Consider the following 16,616-nt stretch of genomic DNA (forward strand, 5'->3'; position numbering starts at 1 on the left):
TGGAAAATACAAAAAATAAAAGGTAGAGCTAACTCTACCATGTCCAACAAAAAAAGTGAAAGGCTGCTAACATATTCATACATCATCAGTGTTCATAATATTACTTAATATTATTTTCACAAAGTAAATTGTTTGTAGTTTCACTTAAGAATGCAGGACTAAATAGAGTATTGTAATGGAGCTTTTTGACATTTTCATATCACAAATTTCACATGTATTATTTAGCATTTACAGGTAAAAACAAAGTGTGTTTGTGTAAAAAAACAACATAAAATCGCAGAAATAGGAAAATTCAAGCGCATAACTCAGTTTATGTAGCAATATTTCAAGTATGAAATAAAGTATGAAAAAATAACAAATATTTTGCTGTTCGCACAAAATACTGAATAATTAAAGAGATAGAAGATTATGATTATGATTAATATTATTAAAATAATAAAGATTTTACCATATCAAAGATACGTTTCCAGTTAAATTAAGTACAATTAAAGCCCAACGCAAACAATTCATTAAAATGATGGAGGACTGTTTATTTTCCACATCTGCCTGGGTATTGTCAGTACACTGTACTTTTGCTCCCATATAGAAACTTTATGACCGAAAGTTTAACACAAGAATAAACACTAAATTGTGTTCTGACCATAGTAGTCCCAGAACAGGATGTTCATAATTGGACCATCCTGTTCCTGCATCTTTTGTGAAAATGATTCCCCTGCCTGAGCCCCTTCAAGGTAAACACAAGACCAACACATGCTGCATAAACTTGAAGAAAGCCTGCAAGACAGGTATCAACTGATCAATGACTATTGCCGGGGATTAAACTGAACGGCCACAAAGTTTCACAATGTGTGTGTTTGAGATGTGTGTGTGTGTGTGTGTGTCTCTCTCATTTCTATACTGCACACAAGAGATCTAATTGGTTTGTTCTCCGGCTAAATCACAAGCATGCATGCTAATGTATTCAATCTGGGCAATGGCTCTCAGAACTGATTTCACATGAACAATGATGATGGAAAGATGTAAATGCCCACATTTACAGTAATTGGTCTTGGGCACATTGTCTGCATTGTGTGTTTTGTCATGCAAATGTTTTTTAAATGTGAGGTTGCCTATAAAGTTGGGCAGACATACTTCCATGTTATTATCCCCCCATAGTTTTACCTTTTCAATGGAAATCAGTGGATTCTAGGAGCAGCAAGCGAGACAGGTTTGCATGTAAATGATGGCACCGGGGGAAGGTCCTTCCTCTGATCTTCTGTGCATTTCTAATACGCTCCCTTCATTGAGGCTGGGAGAATGGGCCTCGGTTACACGCCTGTAATTGGCTATTCATTGGGATAATCTAACATCAAGTCTTGTCATGTCCAAAACCGTGTCCGGCATGGAAGAGGGAGAAAAAAGTGAAACTTTATGATGGAGTTTGAAGAACTTCTCCCACAGAAGATATTGCTGGACACATTTACCCCTTTACATTTATAATAATAAGATAAAGTTTGAAAACATAAATACTTACACTTAAAACATAAAAAATAAACTTGATTTAAATCCAACAACTAAAGTGAGTCTTGTTTGTTTTGTTGAAGAAATCAAGTTTGAGGTTTTACAATTCTTAAACAATATTTAATTCATGTTTTTAGTTATTGATTATACATTCCCTTTCATAACAACATGTAAGGTGAGTATATTGTGTATATTAATTCTATAGGAACAATTGAAAAGGCACATTTGGCAAATTATATTTCAGAACGATTATGATTATAAAAAAGTTTCTCATTGTTCATAGATTAGTATTATTATTATCATGTAGTTTAGGCCTCTGTGTAATGAACTGACCTGCAGACATGTTTCCATCTAACAATAAATGTATACTCTGTATAGATGATTGTTTGCAAACTTATAGCTACACATATTCAGAATAAAAAAGAAGTGCTATCAAGTATAGACCACATGGCCATCGGGCCTGGATGGGGCAGGGGGACCTTTGGCAAACGACCACCCGAGCAGAGGACTCCTGGCTCCGGCCACAGATCAAGGCACCGGGGCCTTGAACCTGACCCATCAGGACCATCCCAGGCCGAGCTGGTCCCACCGCATTCCCGCTGGCACTTGTGTGTTACCCCGGGGGGGGGAGTTCCTCTGTGTGGCCCGGGGCACACAGAAAGATAGTGTGGCCGTCCATCCGACAAACCCCCAAGCTCTCTCTCTCTCTCTCCCCCCGATCCCCCGCTGTGCTCCCGGTGCTGACACTGGGGGGATCGAACCCGCAGCGGAGCACCGAGGAGGCCGAGGAGGGAGGCGGCGAGGCCTTTGTAGTCCGGGAGGAATGCGGAAATGTCCCCGCTCCGTGTCAAACCTCTCTGAAGGGGGTCAGGCCACATTCAGCCGGCGTGGGAAAGGCAGGCCGAGCCGGAGCTCACACACACACACACACACAACACTCACACACACACACACACACACACACAACACTCACACACACACAGGCAGGCGAGGGGCTGCAAATGCATTTCTATATATTTATATTGATATAGGGCCGATCCAGGGCTCTGTGTCCTGGAGAGAGAGAGAGGGACAGAGTGGGGAAGAGAAAGAAAGGAACCAGTTCTGGCTGCTGGAGGGGCTCGATCACGCGTTTGCCTTTGTCCTGTGACCCCCCCCCACCCACCCAACACGCCTCATCCCCTTCCCCTACTACACACCGACTCGCAGTGAGAGTGTGTGTGTGTTAGTATATGTGTGTGTGTGTGTGTGTGTGTGTGTGCTAGTACAGCCCTCCACCACCACCCTCCTCCCCTTGTGTGTGTGAGTGGATCTGCCGGGGCCGATGCCGTGTCTGAGGCATGGGGGGTTAAAGAGGAGGACTGCTTGCTTGCTTGCACCCGTCCCCCCCCCCCAAAAAAGAAAAAACTACCTGTGTGGCCCCCGCGTGTAACCGCATGTGGAAGGAAGGCAGGGAGGACAGCGGACCCGGGGATGTGTCTGACGCGGGGACAAGGTCTCATTATCCCCGAAGACAACACCAGCGACCAGCGCCTGCTCAGCAATTTTATTGGACCTTTATTGACAACGTAGAAATAAGGTAAACACTGGAAGCGGTGGAGGTGTGTGTGTGTGGGGGGTGGGGGGGTAATAAGCGGCGGATGTGATGCCAGCATGTCTTGAAGAAGCCGCTTTACAATTTGAATGTGGTTTTAAAAGGAGCGAAACGTGCTACTCCTCTGATTTGTGAGTATAACTTTTAATTGGGGGCTGCGCGCAATTAAAAATTAATATAAATTAGAGGAAGCGGCCGAAGCGGGTGAAAACACGTCTAAAACTCCCTCGTGAAACCACTTTACGTGTTTAGAGCGATTTCCAGCACGAAAGGCGTACATTTCGGGCTGTTTCACAATCTTCTTTTAAAGGACTTGCTGCTGTAGGAAGTTCCAGACAATGCAATCAGTAGACAGCCACGTGCTCGCCAAAGTTTGTGTCGCCTCAAACATAAACTTTGACTAAGCTGCTGATCGGTTACTTCAGTGACTCAACCCACCCTCCAGCTGCGTGCATGTGTCCTGTGCGTGCGTGTTCCCTTTTAAAAATGTGATTTAATTCCTTTTTAACAGATTAAAAACTTGCAGCCTCGCATGGACATTACTTCACTCCGCATGGGAGGGGGGGACGGGGACTTTATTTTTTTAATTTTTGTTACAACAAGACAGTTTATTCAACTCAAAGGCGGATTGGTAAAGTGTTTAATTTGAATTATTTCACATTATTCTGTGTTTAAGGGGCTGGAGGACATGAGCCGCTGTGCGTAATAGAGGAGGAGGAGGAGTGGACGTTGGGACGCAACGCTGCCCTTGTGTTGATAGTCGGAATAAAACATGACAGTGCTGTTGTTGCCTACCTGGAGCACACAGTTTGACCAATAACCTGACAAAGATGGTGACTTCCTCCATCTGTGTCTTCTCCCTGTCCTCTGCAGGCATGGCATGTGCCGACTCTTTGCTGTGAATATGCCTTCGTAGAGCTCTCTGGCTCGCCAACACTCGCCGGGATTCCCCCCGCAATATTTTCTCAACAAGAGACGGAGGCAGAGAGACAGAGAGGAAAAAGGAAAGAAAATCTGCAAAAATGGACAAAGAGAGTATTATCACTCAGTATGAGCCCGTGGCCGAGATCGGAGAAGGCGCTTATGGGAAAGTGTACAAGGCGAGGGACCTGAAGAACGGCGGACGATTTGTAGCCCTGAAAAGAGTTCGAGTCCAGACGGAGGAAGAGGGGATGCCTCTCTCCACCATCCGGGAGGTGGCGGTACTGAGGCAGCTGGAGGCCTTCGAGCACCCCAATGTTGTCAGGTAAGTGAGAGGGGAGAGGTGGGCAGTCCAGTGTGTGTGTGTGTGGGTCTGTGTGAAACTGTGTGTTTTCCTGTTGTTTTTTTAAATGGTCACTGTGGTTATTATGGGGTCTCAAAGGGCTGCACGATAATGGCTGGAAATTATATCAAGACATAATTTACGAGTTGATAAGTATCACCATAAATGTCAGATTATGGTTTATTTTATGTTTAAAGATGGATGTTTTGCTCCTGAGTGAAGGTTTTGGTTTTAAACTCTTTGTGAGCAGAGAGTGACACTTGATAAACAGCTCAACATTTAACATATCAGAGTTATAACACTTGAGTTATACCCCTCCACTCTTCTTGCTTTATGCATAAGCAGTATATCAATATTTATTGGTTGTTTGTTATATTAATATAGATGGAAATGCAATAATTTATATTTTTTAATTATCCGGCCTGTGCCTCACATGTCCCACAGTATACAAGCTCCATTTTTGCTGCAGATATCTGCCTTTGACTCTTTACTGCTGGCAATATGAAAACATGTGCAGCACAACAACTAGCTGGGTGCTGTCAGTGACAGTAGACGCATGCCCACCCGTCAGATCCCAACTTGCACCTTTTTCCAATACTGGTTACCTCTCTATAGTTATTGTTTGAATCCAGTCACACTGATTGACTCATGTATGTATCTCTAAAACACTCAACTCCACTCAGTATTAAACATAAGTCTTATCTGCCTTTTAAAAGACAAAAAATCCTCAAGAACTGGTCACTTCCTGTCCCACTTTTCCCAGGGATATGCTACTGGTCTATATGTCAAAGTGGAACAGAATATGTATGTTTTAAAAACAGAGATCATGCTCTCTTTTCTCTCAGTGACAGCTTCTCTCAGCGTGGGAAACGTGCTGTTTCTATTCAATGTTGACCTTCCTAATGATTTGACCTTCACCTTTCTGTAAGATCTTTATAACTAATATTATTTATAATTAGAGACCTGATTATATTTAGTATTTGTAATTCAAAATATTGACTTATTAACTTTTTACAGATCTTTGGCTAAGGGAATTTGACCTAATTTGCTAATTTCAGAAAAGTGCAAGTTGACTTGGGCTGAAATTATCAATGATTTCATTGCTGATGAATCTGTTCCATTAAATATCTATTACCACTACTTTCTTAAAGCCATCGAATAGTTTGTTTAGCTTGACCAACTTTCCCCGAATACAAATTAAAAGATTCGAACTATTTTATATATGTGTGCCCATCAAACCAAACACTGCCAATGTGCCCACGAGCATGACGGCAACCCTTACCTTGCTCAGCTGCTGAAAGTTAGATTGGATTTACTGACTTTATTTAAAGTAAAGTAACATACCCAGTTTGTATAGTTCCTGTCCTCACTGCTCGACGCAGAGAGGACATTTTCTTTCAGTTTTGTATTGAGTTGTTCACTGAGGTCAGTCAGCTACTGCGTCATATGCCGGCTCTGGCCAAGGTCTGACCTTGGTTTTTGTTTTATTATGGGATATTGAGTGCTTTGGGATGGGGAAGTTCTAAGTGGACTTTCAGAAGCATGGCCAGTCCCCTTCTGCCTCTGACAATAATTCCCCTGCGTATAAATGAATAATGGAGGATAATGTTTATGGTTTTCTCCTAAAGGGATCACAATGGCTTTTGTTCTCACTGGAAGGCAAAGAGTGTACATTGTAGTTGTTTCAGGTCAGTTTCACGCAGTGGTTAAATGGAGTTTGTTTGCTACTTTGACATCACAAGAATGTGCAGTAGCATTTGTCGCGATCAATTGGTGTAAGAGTGCAAACTGTCGGGCTCATTGAACCATCAGAGGAACCCCACTATCCCCCGGTTTAGCCAGGAAGCCGTGCCAAGCAGCTCAGGCCAGGAGGAGTGCATTGTGGGCTTTCTGTGTGACTCCAGGCAACCCCTGGATGTTTGTAATGCGGCCCATTATTCAATCCACATGTTCAGTGTCTGCTGAGAGCCCACATTGTAGCCCAACAATCGAGCGGTGAGGGGCGTTTAACCCCACAGCTTCAAGGCGAGGGCGCCGTCGTTGCTGTGACATCATGCACAGCGCTAATATCTTGAACGGATAGCCTCTCACACACTTTTCTGACTGTAGCATTTCCAAGTCTGCTGATTACAAGCGCGTTGGCACGGACACGTGATGTCTTGTTGGATGGGAATGAAAGAGTTTCCGCAGAGATTTAGTCAGCTCTTTCCATGCTTCAATTTAAAACAGATATTGTAGATTAGCCCGTTTGAATAATGGCAGCGTGCATTGGAATTACTGAAGTGGCATTGAGTAGCATCATTTTCATTGTGACTTCACATTAGCAGCAACAATCATCGATACAATCTCTTCGGTGTCATTATTTTGTTAGCTTCTATCTTACTTAGCATAGTTAGCTAAGTAAAAAATATACTTTGTCTATTTTGCCTTCTAAGCACATTGGGATTACACATTGTCGATAAAGACACTGTAGGGGAAGTGTTGTTGAAGTGATGAGGGACAAAACAGCCCATTTGTGTTATGTAAATTGCGTATTTTAACAATACAAAGCATTACTACCGCTTTATTCCCATGCTATAGAGGAAAAGTAATGTGATTACAGTAATATATCACTGGCACAACATGCATCAGTTGGAGATCGGTCCAGAATCCATTCATCTCCTCTGTTATCCCGACGAAAGATGCTGCCTTCACTTCGGTCCACTTCCTATAGAGCATCAGGAGTTGTCATGGCACCGGTTGAGGAATGTTACTTGTTGTTCCCAGCTCTTTGAAGACGACATACTGGATAGATTTTTTTTTCCCGGCTTTTCACTAAAGCCTCACTTGGCAGGTCTGCTGACATAATCTGGATTCTTGGCCTTAGTTAGTTGCCCAGTGAAACACAACCAAAAACATTGGGGCTTGGGCCTCGATAGTCTTGAATCCTTAGAAGTTTAGCATTTAGCATGGAACTTGTTGACATTTAAAGAGTAACCTGAGAGAGCGACATCAGCACAACCTGCAGGAGATTGTTAATCTGGTTATTTTCCAGAGTTTGCATTTCGCATATTAAGGACGCAATACATGAGTAGACCATATGTAAATCATGCATTATTCTGGAACATTCAGATGAGGGATGGAGTCTGGGTAGAGCATACAGGAGGCAGGACATGATTTCTGCTGCCTAAATCTGTGATTTTGTTTACAGCTAAATCTAAACCCAGGCATTGATCCAATGACAAAACGCTCTCGAATGGAGTCTCCCATATGTATGACACCCCCTTTTCGTTCTGAGATCTTGTATCCTTTTTATTTTTTGCATTAGAAACATCAACACTCCCACTCTCACGCACTGAATTTTCTGGTAATGTTCCTACTGTATTTTCACACGGGCTTCCGTGGATCATTTCTGGACATTTTACTATGGGACTGACTCCAATTCAGCCAATTCAAGCCCACCTGTGTTAAATTTCTGCTACGGGTTTCTGTTAATTATAACTATTCAGGAGCCGACTGAGATTTAATTATGATTTTATGTCTAAGTCTAAATGCTGACAGGATTTTCCCTTGTCATAACTGAATTTAGATCTTAATCAAGGTAAAACAACAAATTCAAGTGTGTTTGCTTTATCTAGATCCTAGACCCTTATCTTAAGCGGCCATTTTGACTCGTATCAGCAGGAAACCCAGGTGCAAACAGCAGCAGTAACCATTGCACTTGGTTGTCATACCAGTTATTATTATACAGGTGATTAGTTACAGTGTTTGACACGCCTATTTCTGTCTGAACCACTCCCCGGTTGCCAGATGCATAGATTATCCTGATGTGACACTGCGGCTGACTTTATATAAGTAGTGCATTGCTCATGTGCTCAGTATGTCTGATAGGAATATTGTTATATATATATATATATATATATATATATATATATATATATATATATATATATATATGTGTGTGTGTATATAAAGGTCCAGGCCACGTTGACCAGAGAGAAGATGTGGTCCTGTCTTTATGTTGTTGAAGCTTAAGCACAATGGACGACTCTACCCTCTTGTTCCAGGTTATTCGATGTGTGCACGGTCTCTCGAACTGACCGAGAAACCAAACTCACCCTGGTCTTTGAGCATGTGGATCAGGACCTGACCACCTACCTGGAGAAGGCCCCCGACCCTGGAGTACCACCGGAGACCATCAAGGTAATCCTTGTTTTCTACAACTACTGTAAATGAATCTGGTGAATTATAAACTGGTGTCTTTGAATTGTCGGCAATGCAGTTTTCAGACATGAAATTAAGGAGATTGCTCTGTCAGAAGCGTTCACAACAACAGGGAAATGCCCAGACATGATGTGGAAATTCCACTGCAAAAATCCCACATCAGCCTTTATCCCCAAAGGTTGTAGAATCTGGTCCTTACCAGTTAAAGACTCCGTCTGCGTCCTCTACCTGTAAGGCTCTGCTCTTTCATCCAGAGATATTTTTATTCTTGCAGTTTCAAAATAAACCACTCACTTGCTTGGGGCCTGGCACGATAAAGCCCCATCAGAAAAATGTCTGGACTTCTTTGCAAACTAATATTCCAACACCCATTACAAAACATTTCAATTTCAAGTATTGCTCTGTTTCTATTTGAAATATGAGGAATGCTACTTGCTAAACCTCTCTGGAATGACTGTTGCATGTCTGTATGGTACAGAGTGAGCTTTCTTGGCCGGAGACGTGGAGGACAGAGTGCAGCTCCCTCTAACATCAGAGGTACCAGAGCGTTTGAAGGGCAGCACATGTGGCAGATGGGCTCCAAATTAAAGGCTCCTTCTCTATTTTCATTTTGAGCTCTCAGAGCTGCTCTACACTGTGTTACAGATGGAGACAGAGAAAATGTGTGTGTGTGATAAACTGGATTTTAAAACAAAGAGTGTATTTCACTGTCAATCCTTCTATTAAAGGTACAACACCTTCTCACTCACCACTATCCGTTTCTCCAATTCATTAAAATACATCCACATAGTGTCCATTTACACCTTTGCCGAAAGCTCGGAAGTGGATGTGTCGCCAGCTCCTTTCCTCCATAACCGTATTCTTTTATTCTAATCTTTCCCACACTTATCTCTTTTTAAAAATCTCTTTATCGCGTTTCACCCCAAAGGTCTGTCGATACACCCCGGACATCGCCGCAGGGGCATGCCTCTATTTTTGGACGGAGGGACCTCCGAGTTTAAAGTGTCATGTTTGAAACGGAGAAGTCGCTGAAGCTAGAGTAACCATCGGTTTCACCCCAGGGCTGGGTTTATGTTTGAAAGTTTTGTGTCAGACTGTAATGTTGGCGAGATGCTGTGCAAGCGTAGACGAGTCAGGTAGATCCCACCCGAGGCTTTCCCAGGGTTTTTTTTTTTTTTTTTGCTGAAGTCGATACAGGACGTGGCGTAGTGGTAGTTTCTGTGGGTCCCTGTGTAGTGGTGATCCTGATTTGTCGTAAAACCTCAAATATTTTACTTCTGCAGCAATACTTAACCCTAACGCGAACCTGGGACATTTTCTTGGGCTTACATTTGAAGAAATCAGCGGGAGGTTGTCCACGTCAGACGCATTCCCAATAACAACGACATTTCAAGAAACAATTAGACGACAGGTGGCACCTGTAGATTTTGCAGAATGCTGCACATGAAGTATAAATCCTTCTGCGCACATCGAATGTTTTTGTTTTCTACGTTTTGTCACCGGCCTCAGCCTTTATCAGGAAAAGCGTTTGAATCTCTTCCGCTTTCAAATTTGACATCTTTATTCGCATCTTCCATGTGTGGATGTGGCTTGGCATCAACACTCCTGCTAGCTTGCAATTCATTTTCTGCACATTTTCCTGATGTATTCAAACACAGCCTGACTATTTTTTTGTAATTATCACAAGGGGCTGGCGGGAAAAGAACAGTGAACATCTTAAAATTGCGTTCTCACACGCAGGCTCTCTGGAAAATTTCAGGAAAATGTTCAGGCTTCAGTTGCTTGTCTGACGGCAGTGTTAATGTGACCAGATCTTCATCCAGGTCACAAATGTAAACACAAAATGCTTTAATAAAGCATAAGTAGATATAATCTTGTCTTTATTGAATACTTAGTGTTGGTGGAAAAAAACAAGCATCTGGTCAAAACCTCATTTGGCTGCAATAATTTCATAAATCTCACTTTCTGTAGTTTGGATCAGACCTGCACAATGTTCAGGGTTATGTGTAAAACAAAACAATTTAAGTAAAATAAAATACAGTATTTCTAAGTATTTATTTAATAAATATCTTAAAAAACAAGCTATGTGTGGTTTGCTTCTTTTGTTTCGTGAAATGTTTATTGAATAAACGAGGTCCTGTATGATTTAAACATGATCGGCTGATGAACAGAGGTGTTAACCAGGATTCGGTTTAGCCTTTAGCTCTGGGGCTTTAACCTCACTCAACAATCTGCCAAATCATCCTCAAACAGTTTCTCTGACAGTGTTCTGATGAATATCTGCACTCTTTAAAATGACTGTTCATGTTCCCAGCTTTATGCAAATCAGCAGTTCTTCATTCAGAACATTTTGACTTTGATATTCACAAGAAGCACCTTCTGATATGAACCAGGCTTCCGTCTTATACAATGATGTTTTCACTATGGATGATAAAATTCAAACATATTTTGAGACGAATTTATACATAATTGGAGATCATATATGTTTGGGGGTTGCAATGTTTTCATAACTGTTTGTCTGTCTCTTATCAGGCTTATGCAAAAGCTACCAAACTGATGTTATTGAAACTTGTTGGAAGGGTGGGGTTTGGGCAGAGGAAGAACCTGTTAACCCTGGGAGATTTTTTGATTAAGGGGGCGGATCCAGGATATTTTTTTTCACTTCCTTTAACATTGTTAGAGCGTGTTTTAAAATTTCTCAATAAATAATGAATGGCCCTTGATGAACAAGATCGGGTCGTACGTGCTCTACCAAGTGTCATTGTAGTTGTTTGTATTTTTCTGGGCTGGAAAAGGTTAACTTCCTGACTCGTCTTGAGCATTATTGTTTTTAACATTAATGTCTCAAAAATTGCTTTCTATTTGTTTTATATAACTTTCAACTGACTCTTTTGGAATTGGAGTGTGAAAAAGCTTTTTGAAATTAGTTCTAACCATTTCATATATCTTTTAGTTTTGAATTTGAAACCCTTTTTTAATTAACGGCAGTGTCTTAGGGATAAGCTGATGAATTGATTGTTCCATCAACCGGAAAATGAACCGACAATTGATTGGTTAAGCATTTTCCAATACAAATGAATGGTTCCCACAGTTGGTGATTAACCAGTAGATCAATACAGACTAATGGATAAATGAAAATAATCAATCATTTGAGTTGCAGTCTTAATCCGTGGATCTTGCATCCAAGATCCAACAGTTTTTCGCGGTGGCCGGATTGAAGTGAACAAAACAAAAAAGACGACAAAAGAGCTAGAGATGGAAGTTGAAACCATTGCCTCTTGCCTGGAGGGCTTTCTTTTAAATGTTACAAAAATTAGTGGACATAACCCCCCCCCCCATAGCTCACACACACACAATTGTGGCGTTGGGAGCGGACGTTTCTGACGCGGCCCAACAATGCAACAAGCACTTTGTTTGAAGCATGGTGACCCCTTCAGGCACACCTCCTTCCTTTTGCTTTCTCCTCACATCCATACAGCCGGGGTCTTGAGTGGACAAAAGGACAATGATGGAGTGACAAGATGGCCCAGGCGCCATCCCCTGTTATTTCTAGGACAGTGGATACTGCACAGTAACCCCCCAGTGCAGCCCCCCCCCCCCTCTCTCCTCGATAACTTAATTTACCACCAGATGACCAATCCCTTTCCAACAATCCAGATTTTGGCACACCTCCACCCATCAGATGAAATGCTTACCTCCTCAGTGTTACTTTTGAATTCATCCACATTTAACCAAGAAGAACAGGCCCATAGTTTTTGTCTCAACGCCAATCTACCCCCAGCACCAGACACCCCACCCCTGTTCACTCCAGCCCCCCCACCCTCTACCACCCATTCGGCCTTCCTTAGACTCGAGACCCACCACATGCTCATTGATGAAAGGGGCCCTCCTCCAGCAATCAAATGAGCTGGAAGGACATCAAGCGGCCGGGCTGCCCCAGCCTCGGTGCTCCTCGCCCGGGCCGGCGCTTGAGACTCGCCCACCCTCCTGCGCCGCCGCCGTCCAAGCTTCCACCGCTCCATTATGAGGGCCCATAAAGGGGGAGGTTAATGAAGCATGGGGAGGGAATTACACTAACGCTAACCGGCAGATGTCCCATATTGTGCTTGGCTACAATAAACAATATGGCTGCCTCTGGTCCATTTGCATTAGAAAGGGAGGCGCACTGAGAAAGCCATGTTTTGACTGCATCTTGCGGAGGGCTGACTACTTTTTTCCCCTGGACCTTTTTCCTTCTTTTTCAGGGTCAGATCTGTTGCCTTTTTGTGTGATTCGGTTTCCTCCTGGCCAAGTTGTTTATGGGGGGGGTTTCTTTTTGGTTGAAGTGTTGCCAGATGAAGACAGTTGTGGGTTGAGCAGCTCATGCGAGTCTCGCTGGTGCTGGAACTTTTCTCCGGTTGTTACACTTTGAGGCATCGTTTGACCAACTTGTTTAACGTCGGCACTTATCTTTTCGACCGATTCACACTGCAGTCGAACACAGCTGGGATATTTCGCATCACTCCGCTGTGTGGGTAATCGATCCGATGGAGAGGATGGCACCCGGGCCAAAGGGCCAAGATTGTTTGTGTGTTTGTCCAAGAGTCACACTCGTGAGATAATTGGTGTTTACTCGGAAATGCTGCTGACAGGAAGCACGGTGAAATGGCTATTTAAAGCAGAAAGGAACTAATGGGGGTGGGGGGGTGCTATTGTGTCACACACACACACACAAAATAACCAACTACCCGCCGCTGTCCTATGGCCCTGTCTGTCTGCCGCCCTGCTCTCTAGGTCATGGCTGGATGGAGCCGTAGAAAGGAAGGTCTGTTTATGCATCCTGCTTGCTCCTGGTCAGAGGACCAGCCCCCCCCCCCCCCCCACACACACACACACACACTTGCACAGCCTGGGAAGCACACACACACACACACACACACAAATGAAAATGTAGATGTAACGTTACATTAACACAAACCCAGGGTGGAAGGAGGGGCACTCACTCACATCACTCCCCAGCCTCTGCAGTGCTGTGTTGGGGGCGGGGGGGGGGGGGGGGGTCTCCGGCACAGCAGCCTGCCCTGCGCCGTTTGCTAATGTTTTCTGCTTGACTGTGCAGACCCCTTTGACTCACTCACCAGCTGGTCGGCTGGTGAATAGAGCTGCGGGCTCGGGTCCATGTCACTTGTGAGGTCTTGGCGGAGGGTTTTGGGGTGTGTGTGTGTGTATTTAAGAGAGAGAGTGTGTGTGTGTGTGTTTTGAAAGGGGGGGTGTGTGGTGTAGAATGCACACCCTGCATCACAGCATTTTACTGCACCGACATGTCTCCTTTATCTCCATGTTGTTTCCTTTGCAAGCAGACAATCCCTTTTGTAAAAATAAATATATATATCGTCCCAAGACTTTGCAACCTCTGCCAAACTCTCACCTGGTTTAGCTACTTCGCAATAACTTATTTGTTTACAGGTGCAGCGCCGGTTTCAGCCTTTCAGTTTGAAAGGAACATGTCGAAGCAGGTTGACATAGCTGGTTCCTGCTCGCAGCAGTTTGTGTTGTCAGTGTGTCGCGGACGCGGCGCCTGTGGCCATCGCCGAGGTCAGCGTATGGGCATAAAGAGAACCGGCGCCAATTAAGTCAAGCAGGACAGCTGCCGGGGAACAGAGACCCTAGCAGGGCCTCTCTCTGCCACTGTCGTTCGTGTGTGTGTGTGTGTGTGTGTGTGTGTGTGTGTGTGTGTGTGTGTGTGTGTGTGTGTGTGTGTGTGTGTGTGTGTGTGTGTGTGTGTGTGTGTGTGTGTGTGTGTGTGTGTGTGTGTGTGTGTGTGTGTGTGTGTGTGTGTGTGTGTGTGTGTGTGTGTGTGTGTGTGTGTGTGTGTGTGTGTGTGTGTGTGTGTCTGTGTGTGTGTGTGTGTGTGTGTCAGTTATCAAACATCTGCCACAGTCAACAACACAAAAAAAAAGAAGACACAGGCCTCCTCCAGTGAACTCCCTCTCTATCTAAATGTCTCAGCCATTCTGCTTAACTTCTGACTGCAGGTCCTATTCAGGTCTTTTATCGCTGGTCCGACACAGGAATTAATTCAGCTGTTGATCTAGAGGTGCAAGGTCACAAAACCATCTGTCTTTTGACTTTTTCTCTGACAAAGGCTGAACGTTTTAAGTAAATCCAATTCAACAGGTCACATTTCCTGGATTCAGAGCCATAAATAAAAATCGGATCAAACTTTTTTCCCCACAAAATACTAACTTAAAACATCCTCACTCCATTTTGTCGCCCCACAGGATATGATGTACCAGCTGCTCCAGGGGTTGGACTTCCTGCACTCTCACCGCGTTGTCCACCGCGACCTGAAGCCCCAGAACATCCTGGTCACCAGCGGAGGACAGATCAAACTGGCCGACTTCGGCCTGGCGCGCATCTACAGCTTCCAGATGGCGCTCACCTCTGTGGTGAGTTCTATCTCGTTCATATATCTAAAGCACAGCAAGAATTATTTTCCTTTGAATCGAACTCTGTCAGCCCACGGTTTCACAGCAGATGAACAGAGGCCTAAAAGTGGGTCGCAGGATGTTTAAAGTGGGTCGAAGACACAAATAGACTTGGACTATTAAATTGATGGTGATGACATGATGCTTTGGCGCCTGGTATCAAACAAGCTCTACTGCACCTGTCTAGTTTGGTGAATACTACTTCCTAATGCTTTTCACAAACATTAGTGTCATATTCTAAGTCTTTTCAGCAAATCCATCATTTATTTAGCTGGAGAGGCAATTAATTGTATTTTTTATATGCCTATAGTTTGTATTTCACTCTTAAGTCAACCTTTTGTATACAACCTGTGACCCCTGCGGACTCTAGGCAACAGATTTTAAAGGACCTAGATACTTTTTCACTTTTGCCAAGGCGGTTAAATTTTCATCATATTAGCCATTCAGGAAGTGTTAACTTTTAGATATTGTTGTAATAATGGCATTTCATATTCATCATGGTATCATAAAAAAATTTAGTGGGATGGCATTACCCTATAATATGATCACAAAAAATGTTTATTCATCGAAGCTTTAAGTCGAGTCTATATATAAGATAAAGATACGCTAGGGGGGAAAAAAGATTCTCGGCTATATATGACATCATTTTCTGACTTGTTAGTGATGATGCCACTTATCACTATATAGGCTTTAAACCATCTGTCTAGCTCTGTACTTTGCAGAGACGTCCTGGAAAGCGTGTTTTTTTGGACCATATTTCCTTGTTGATGTTGACCTTTTAATCAGCTCAATCGTCTGGAGATACCGTCCCAAATCATATTCCCACCATGTCTAATTCAAATCAGTCTATGCGTTTAGTCCTGTACAGACACAAACACAGAAACACACCGCCCTGGACCACCCGCCCATCTCCAGAGAGATAGATAAAAAGCGTCTAATGTGATATAGCGGGCACTTACGGGGCATCAGCGGGTAGCTGCGCGGCGCCGGGCCAAATGATAGGGTTTCTCTGTGTAAAGTGAGAGCTGAGGGCCCCCCCGGCCCGTCTCAGGAATCCCTCAGTGGTTGTTGCAGACAGGGACGGAACAGACGAGGAGAGACAGATCCCCCTCCCACCCCGGCGTCGGTACTTTGATGTCCAACTATTGAACTCTGGGCTCTGATGACCAGATAGTATAGAGAGGGACTGAAAGGAGTCTTTGGAGGAGCTTGAAATAAGGAGAAATGAGACTTTCACAATGGAGGTAGTAGCTCCTTACCTTTTTTATATGCCTTTATTTGCAGAGAGAGGTCTTCCTGCTCTGTTTCACACTTCCACAGAGAGACGCTCTGTATGCCTTTTAGCTTCTTCACTGATCAGCCTGACCAAACATGTCGTCATTTTATTATCATCTTTTATTGTTGGCCTTCCTCTAAATATTCCATTAAAGCTAGGGTTGGTAGTCCTGGAAGTTCGACTTTCAGTTGGAAAGAAATTTCACTGATGCATCCCTCCCTCTCCCATCACCTCTTCCATCAGAGCTAGACCCATATGAACACGTGTTTCCTGACAACTGCTCGAGTCTCCGTCATTTTTCGGGGACTCGCT

At 43.6% G+C, this 16,616-nt stretch overlaps 1 protein-coding gene across 1 annotated transcript in view; it reads left to right on the forward strand.

The window, feature by feature from the left end:
* The first annotated feature begins 3,013 nt into the window (after nt 1-3,013).
* cdk6 (cyclin dependent kinase 6) overlaps nt 3,014-16,616 on the forward strand; it is a 35,356-nt gene continuing 21,753 nt past the window's right edge. The window contains exons 1-4 of the mRNA XM_061092891.1: nt 3,014-3,079; nt 3,771-4,340; nt 8,405-8,540; nt 14,822-14,989. Of these exons, the coding sequence (XP_060948874.1) occupies nt 4,117-4,340; nt 8,405-8,540; nt 14,822-14,989 (528 nt within the window). The 5' untranslated portion in view covers nt 3,014-3,079; nt 3,771-4,116. The remainder of the gene's footprint in view (nt 3,080-3,770; nt 4,341-8,404; nt 8,541-14,821; nt 14,990-16,616) is intronic.

This window comes from Limanda limanda, chromosome 19 (assembly GCF_963576545.1).
Source record: "Limanda limanda chromosome 19, fLimLim1.1, whole genome shotgun sequence".
Taxonomy (NCBI): Eukaryota; Metazoa; Chordata; class Actinopteri; order Pleuronectiformes; family Pleuronectidae; genus Limanda; species Limanda limanda.